Below are 7,989 nucleotides of genomic sequence, written 5' to 3'. Positions count from 1 at the left end.
CGCATCATTCATTACCTATACCACATATCCTGATACATGCTCACACGTTGCGATTGAACTCAGCAATGCGACTTTAGTGTGCACAATAGTTTGACATATTTGCTCTCTTTTGAAATAACGAACGCGTGAGACCAAATGAATGGGCACTTAGACCACTGTTCGATTAGCGGTGTCTGTTAAATCAGAAGCTGGATGGCAAAGAGGCAGGCTAAAAGGGGCTTTAAATTATTTATTTACAAATACCAAGCCTACCGATTGCAGCTGTTTCATCCAGTGCTGAAAGTTTGCCGGGGATATTCGCTTTGTTCGCAAAAGTTCCATGCCATTTCCCGTTGCTGGACAATAAAACAAATGTACTTAAGATCAGGTCACAGGTTTATTTTCTTGCCACGCTTTGCAGTTATTTTACATGCCTGAGAGTATGTATGAAATGTGAGCGTAAGAAATACCCCTTTTTTTCTCCAGTCAAAGTCAAGTTTATTATAAATGGCTGTATATGCGTTGGTGTGTGTAATTTTGAGTGCGTACACTTAACCCCGAACCAACCCATTTTAACTCTCAACATTATTCTCATGGTTTTACTCCGTAATTTCACACTCATCAGCGCCACTCCTAATACGCACATCCACGGCACAGACATTCTCTCCTCATTACGCTCCCTTTTCCGACTTTGATGATATGCAAATAACCCTCCACCTACCCGCCCCCTCCTTCCCCCGTCCTCCCATTTCTCTGCCTCAAGCAACAACACACACATGCACACACTCACACATCACACACCGACTAATGCGCTGTGGCAGTGGCCACAGACAGGCGGGGAGGATCAATTTCTTACCCAGTGTGCTACCGATATTCATAAGATAAGGCCATGGAGAGGGAGGCAGGGGAAGGAGGGGGATGTTGCATAGATGGGAGTAAGGAAAATGGCGAGTGGGTGTAATGAAGGGGAGGGAGCCGGAGGAAAGGGTGTCCAGGAAAAAGGGCTGAGTGGGAAGAAAAGGGAGTTGTGAGTATACACGGGTGAGAAAGTGGTGAATGTGAGGGAAATCTCGCGGGTGCGCGGATGGGTGGATGCAGGATGAGTAAGTGGGTTAGGGTAGTAGGAAAGGGGGATGGGGGTGTAGAGAGGACTCTGGGGGATGGGGTAGGGAATGGATGGGGTGGTAAGGGAAAACGAGGGATGTGTGTTGTGTGTGCGTATTTGGGGGGGTCCATTTTGCTGACGTGCTCTCTTATTGGCTTGTTCAAAAGCTTGGGGAGGGGCAGCCACAAAGCATACTCTCCCCAGCTGTAGGAAGTGATGAGAAACAAAGAGTGTGGCAGGGGGGAGAGATATGTTTTAATGTTGATATTCTGGTCTAATTAAATTCCGGAATGAATGGTGCTTATCAGATCCAAGTCATATAGAGACAAAGGCTTTTGTTTGAGTGGAAGAATTCTGCACACGCATGAATTCTTGATCTATTATTCAAATTTATTTGAGAGATAAAAAAGCGCAAATTGCCAACACTGTTTCACGATTTGTAATATTGTTCTGAATTTTATATACTGTATAACAACCAGCTGCAACATTAGGTGCACTTTGACAATGTCATGAGCTATAGCTGTATTAATTTTTTTTTCAGATCAAATAGGCCATACATGTTCATTATTGTTCAATTGTTGTCATGTGCACCAACCACACTGTATCATACTCACGAGCGACCTTCTAATGTAGATTGATATGGAAACCAAAATCACACAACAATCTGTCATGCAACTCTTTATTAGTACCAAACACAACGTTGTGTTAATTATTGCCATCTCTTGTTGTGAATTTTATTTGGTTGTGCAGGTGCACCACACAAATAACTATATTGCTGACCTATATTCACAGAGAAGGAATCGATCCCATGGTAACTGTCCGAAAGTCTGCTGTGTGTACTTACCACCATACTATCCATCCCAAAATGTTTAATAAAATTCCATTTGAAATGTGCAGAAATGCTAGAAATGTAAAAAATTAAAAACTGGATTTCAGATGTCTGCATCAACATGCCATATTTAAACATATTGATCAAATCAACATAATTTAATTAAATGTAAACACAAATTTCAACCTGTAATGAAAAAATAAACAAACACATATCTCAAACTGTAATGGAAAAAACAAATGGCATTTCCACAAACAGCAGAAGGCAGATTGGAAGCTGTTTAAGGAGGCCAGTTGAAGTCCGCCTGCTAAACCAGTCTGCTTACTTTGAATGAGTGTCAGATATGGAAAATAGAGTGTGTTGCTGCATGCATGTTAATTGCTGAAGAGAAAGAGAACAAATTAAGAAAAATTAATACGACCAAAAAAAACCTCTGAAATTATACAGATAAACATACTTACAGACACAAGCAAGAGAATTGAGAATTGACAACACATGTAGTCTTTATAAGAGAAAAATCCCAGCTTTCTGTGAATTAGCCATGGCAGGATGTAGAACATTGGCTTCACTATTAAAGAAGCTAGAAGGAAAAGAATCTCATATTCAAAAATAACAAAAAAGGTAAAGAGTAATGCCAAGAATGTGCAGGCATGAAGCAACACATTACGTTTGTTCCTTCTGCCTGCCCCTCTGTTTCCCCAAGCAGAGCTAAACAATAAGACGGGCGGTCAGAAAAGAGCCAAGAAAATGTGGAAGTTGGAACAAACTGTTGAAGTTGGTTAGAGCCACTCTGCATATTGTGAATTATATTTTGTGTAATTACACTCAGCTTGGGCCTGATCACTGTAGTTTTAAAATCATTATTCATTCATTTTAAGTATGATAAATAGTTGCATCTTTAAAGAATGTGTAATGGTACACTTCAACAACAACATTATCTGACATTACCGGTTTGGTTGATCAGGCCCCTCTGACAATTTGTCCTGCTTGTGTCCTATGTACTTCCAACCTATATATACTAAGCATATAAGGCCTGCTTCTTTTTTTTCTGGGGACTTACTTATCCATATAGTCATCAAAATAGCTGGATTTAGAAAATCGAATAATCAATATTGAATACATTTTCCTTTTCAAACCCCATATCGATTCATAAAACCACAAATTGATTATTTTAATATCTATTTTTTCCCCCATAAATTCTGAAGAAAATAGAATTGTAAAGGCAGAATGTTTTTTTAATCTTAGTTTTCTTGAAATGACTGTTCACATGAATATATTTATTTATGAAAGACCTGATTTATTGCACTTTTAGACAATTCAGAATCTTTTTAATTTATAGTTATACTAATTAATTAATAATTCATTAGTATAATATTCATATATATAATATTCATATATTCATATATATACACACCCACACACACACAAGTTTTTATCATGTCCTTGACATTTAAGAAGAATTGATGTTCCATAATTAATCTGATATTGGATAGAAGTGAAGTGAATCAAATCAAATTGGGAAAAATCGAAATTGAATCGAACTGAACTCTTGTGAATCGAAATCGAATCGATTGAGGAAATTAGAATCGATACCCAGCCCTAATCAAAAGCCATTAAGAATATAAAACTTGTCAGAATGAGAAACATAATATTAATACAGTGATTATCCACTGTTTTTAACAATTTGCATGCTTTGTAATATTACAAATATATGAACAGTAGACATTAGAACACATATATACTATGTACGAATCAATTTTAAGCCCTTGCCAAAATATTGACTGGATGCTATCTTAGGTCTCACAAAGGAAATATCTTTCAGGAATAACTACATTAACTTTAGTTAACAAATATAACAATTTGTATAAGGCAAGTTAGTAATTTTATGAGATTTGCATGCCTCTGAAACTCCTTTGAAATAGGTCTGTTATTCAAATTGATTGTATTAGATTAAAAATTGTGGTGGGAGTCGAGAGATGATGACAACCATGATGTACACTCATTTGTTGCATGTACAGTAAGTTGTATGATGGACATGTTTTTGTGTTTACTTTAACTGACATAAACAGATGACAAACATTTCAAACTTTAATATTAGCACTGCACAAAAAATTCAAGTATCTTTCAAGTTAGCAAAATTCCATACAGTACAGTTGCATCCCATAATACAATCTAAATGACCCAGCCACTCATATGTACAAATAAAGTCTCAGTCCCATGATAATATCACTACATATAAGAATCTAGGGATTTATAGGCTTTGCCAGATTAAAATGGAAAAACAAGGATTTATTTTCCCCAACTTTTCCACCCGTTGGCAGCCAAAGTAAAGGATTATAGTCTTTAGATTGTCACAGAGGGGGGTATAGTGAAAAACACCCCATTTTGTTGTGGATGCTACTTGTATAATAAAATAAACTAGTTTGATTGATGCCTTTCCAATGGTAAATACAGTACTCTGAGTTTGTCACTTGTTATTTGTGCTAAAACATTATACAGTGCTGTAAATTAAAGATAAGTGTGCTGCTCTATTGTTTCGATTAGTTAGTTAATTATTTTAAAAGCGTTTTCAACTTATTTACCATGTGTTTTAGTACATACGTAAGGGTGGTTGTATGACTATTGTACAGAGATGCGAAGCCATGCCATATACCTGAGTCAGAACAGTGAGGAGGGTTCCAAGACCTAAAACCTGCTGATGAGTTGATGTGAACGGCTGAATAGAAAAAGACTAGGCTATCCAAGGCTTAAGAATGTGTGACTGTGCCTTGATAGTACTATGCATTAATGTGCATTAATGTGTGCTTTATTTGTTCCTATTTCAGCCAGCTGGACCCCTCACTGATTCATGCATTTTGGTCAAATGACACTAGTCCCCTGCTTTGTTTTTACTTTGTATTCACTCCCTGCCCCATCCTGACAATTGTATTTGTATCAAAACACATTCACTATATAACATTGCCACACACATGAATGCTAATAGCGAAACATGATAGTGATACAGAAGCTATTTGGTATTCCAACATCTCCAAATCATGACGCACTGGAGAGGGCTCTTGGAAAATATGCAAATGCTGACATCCCTCATATTTCCTGACCTTCTGAAATTCGCCAGCTATTGAAATGATGAACAAATCGCTATGTGTCAGACAAGGGAAAACATATTCTAAATTCCACATATCAAATCAAACTTTATTGTCATTTAGTAGCACATACAATCAGCAGTTCATACATATCATGCGTTTTTGTGTGTGTGAAAGAATATCTGCAGTCTACATTTAACACAAGCCCACACTGTCATGTGTAGTTTCTGTTTTCCTTGTGTGTCTTCCTTGTCTTGTTAAGTGTGATACTGCCCTTCCTCGTGTTATCCAATCAGTGCCCTCAGCCACTTGTGTCTTGCCCAGGTGTGTCTTGTTGTGTCGTTAGTGTTTGTGTATTTAGTCTGCTGTCTCCCCTCTGTCTGTGTAGGTTTATTGCCCCCCCCCCCCCCCCCCCCCCATGTCATGCTGCTCGGGTTTTTCCTCTTCCCCCTTGTTGGTACCGCCCATGTTTTGGTTCATGTTTTGTTTTATGATTTGTTTTATTTTGTACTTTGGAAGATCTTTTTGTTTCATAGAAATTAAATCCTTTTTTTGATTGGGCCTCTGCCTCCTCGCCTTGTCTTCCCGCGTTTGGGTCCCCAAGCTTCCCCGGACTGACACACACAAAATAGTTTTTCAACGATGAGGCATATACTACCTCAGAAAAGTTAATCAGAGTCCATCTTTTTTCACTCACCCTCCTTCACAAATGTCCCTCCAGAGGTCCACTTCCAACAACTATCTTGAGGGACTAACCGCCTCCACACTGACTCAAGAGTCTGCTGCTCTGTGTGTGACTCTTTTTTTCCCTCTCCCAACTTGGTCTCACGCTTCCTCTCCTCCTGCTTTTTGGCTGCGACCTCTTGTGATGTCACTGAAAACGGTCTGTACATGAGTGTGGTTGTGAGTGCTCGCCGGCTGCATGCGCATGAGTGTCGAGTAAATGAGAACAAGAGAGACAGAAGGAAAGAAAGGCACGAGTGTCTGATTTCCCTTCTCAGTTCAGTGGCTTGCCTCCTTTTTAGTCTGAAGAAAATGTGAGTAGGAGAGAAGGCTGCTGTGTTTAAAGCTGCTCAGAGTCTTTTTGTCATCCCAAAGTAATCACATTTGTGTTTTAGCCACGGACAAGTACGTAAGGTACAGTATATGCTGAGCTTCTGCCTTTTTTTTGTCGCTACGCTGGTCTTGAAATAATAAAACATCCAAGATGTTATTAAACTGTAGATTTTCTGATTTAATTTAAGAGGTAGAGCCTATACCAGTGTAACAATTACAGGCCAATAGAAATGAGCTTTTCACAATATGAAAACTGAAGGCAGCAGCAACGAACGAACAGCAACGGAAGGAGACTGCAAAATCATTACCATTGTCCAAATGCTTCTGTCCTGTTGATTAAAAATGACCTTAACCACGTTGACTGTCTATTCTTTTTTTCTTTACTTTTTTTTCATAAATCTCACTGTTCTCTTTTCCTGTGACGTTTCAGTAACCACATCCTGGCTGCGGCTTCAAACGGTATACTGGCAACTGTTATTTTTTCTCAAATGAGCACACACACACGTCGCCCTTTAGCCACAGCATATTCTTTCATTCTCATTACACCAGTCACATGCGCTAGACAATCAATAATTACACACAGTCATGGTAAGTTACTGTCCAATCTGTGGGAAGCCTGTCTATTTTGGTGAGTATATGACCTCTTACATTTCTATGGCAGACGGGTGTCTTTTTTGACATTTTCTCTCTCACCAGCTCTTTAGTCTTGTGGTTCAACAGAAGCAAAACACGTTGAAGAAGTTACACAATATTATATAGTTTTAGTACTGTATATTTTAACATATCTGACAAGTATAAAAGTATCATTCTTAAAGTTGACATTTTTACAAAGAAAGGTTAAACTTGAAGCATTAATGATATAAGTGGGCTATATTCTGTTCTGCTGCCGCTCACTGATCTTGCGGTCAACAGCATGAAAGGAAAACTATTTTTATTTTTTTCCCCCAAATAATAGCTCAAAGTACATGCTTTAAAAGATAGCTGCCCTGAACACACATTTTATAAAGGCTGAAAAGGTTTGCAAAGTCTAATTTGTGGCATACACATCACCCTGTTCCCTACCTGTTACCATCTATAACGACAACAGGATGTGGGTGTAGTCAAACAAGTTTGCATAATAGTCACAGTTTTCTCTTTATTTTCTGTTTCTTATTTCTCTGACTTCTCAAAATTAAATTACTTAAAGCATGCCAGGAAGTATACTCGTATTTTTGTCTATTAAGCACTCAGAAATTAAGTTAAAACTGCTTGACATAATCACCCTACATGGAAGTAGAATTGTTTATTGCAAAACAAAATAAAAATAAAAGAAACTCTGTATCTTGTTTGTTTGAAGTAGGTTACAGTATTATAATCATTTACAATTTATTATAGTGGACAGCACATCCTCTTACTCAGCATAACCTTCATCACTCATTGTTGATGCAGGTGAGAAGAAGCGGTCTTTAGGAAGAGATTACCATCCACTGTGTCTGAAATGTCAAAAGTGTAGAAGACAGCTAACAGCTGGACAACATGCTGAGGTAACTAAATTGGAAATGTGTGACCCCCGCCCATCCGAAAGGTAGACAATTAAGTTAAAACAAACTCTTGATGATTGTGTTTCAGTATGATGAGAAACCATATTGTTCATACTGCTACATGAAGATGTTTGGTCCAAGAGGTAGTTCCCAACAACTCACACTTGAACTTAACTGAGTTCTGCATCTAATTGCTATACTGACATTTATTTATTTTTCCCCATATGGTTTTCTCTCAACAGGTAACAGGTGAGGATTAGAAGCAGTCTGAAACCAACTGATTTACCATTATTGACTGACAAGAAGAGGAGACAAAAAAGAATGATGGACTAAGCAACATCAATGCATTTGATTTAAAATTGTCTTGTTCATCCAGACACTAATAATAAATGCATTTTAAAAATTCCTAACACCAAA

General features: G+C 37.9%; 1 protein-coding gene across 1 annotated transcript; it reads left to right on the top strand.

The window, feature by feature from the left end:
- Window positions 1-6,402: 6,402 nt before the first annotated feature.
- LOC144055449 (cysteine-rich protein 1) lies at window positions 6,403-7,989 on the top strand. Its single transcript, XM_077571414.1, has 4 exons — window positions 6,403-6,680; window positions 7,481-7,575; window positions 7,661-7,715; window positions 7,815-7,989. Exons 1-4 carry the CDS (start codon window positions 6,638-6,640, stop codon window positions 7,823-7,825), a joined length of 204 nt encoding a protein of 67 aa, XP_077427540.1. The 5' UTR covers window positions 6,403-6,637; the 3' UTR covers window positions 7,826-7,989.

This window comes from Vanacampus margaritifer, chromosome 7, assembly GCF_051991255.1.
Source record: "Vanacampus margaritifer isolate UIUO_Vmar chromosome 7, RoL_Vmar_1.0, whole genome shotgun sequence".
Classification (NCBI taxonomy): domain Eukaryota; kingdom Metazoa; phylum Chordata; class Actinopteri; order Syngnathiformes; family Syngnathidae; genus Vanacampus; species Vanacampus margaritifer.
The sequence above is the reverse complement of the archived record's forward strand: the minus strand, read 5'-3'. Positions and strand labels throughout refer to the sequence as shown.

Bases quoted from the DNA above. Each gene is read 5' to 3' on its own strand.
- LOC144055449 (XM_077571414.1), top strand. From the start codon at position 6,638: ATGGTAAGTTACTGTCCAATCTGTGGGAAGCCTGTCTATTTTG. The intron at 6,681-7,480 runs GTGAGTATATGA...TTGTTGATGCAG, and splicing joins TGGGAAGCCTGTCTATTTTG to GTGAGAAGAAGCGGTCTTTA. The intron at 7,576-7,660 runs GTAACTAAATTG...ATTGTGTTTCAG, and splicing joins CAGCTGGACAACATGCTGAG to TATGATGAGAAACCATATTG.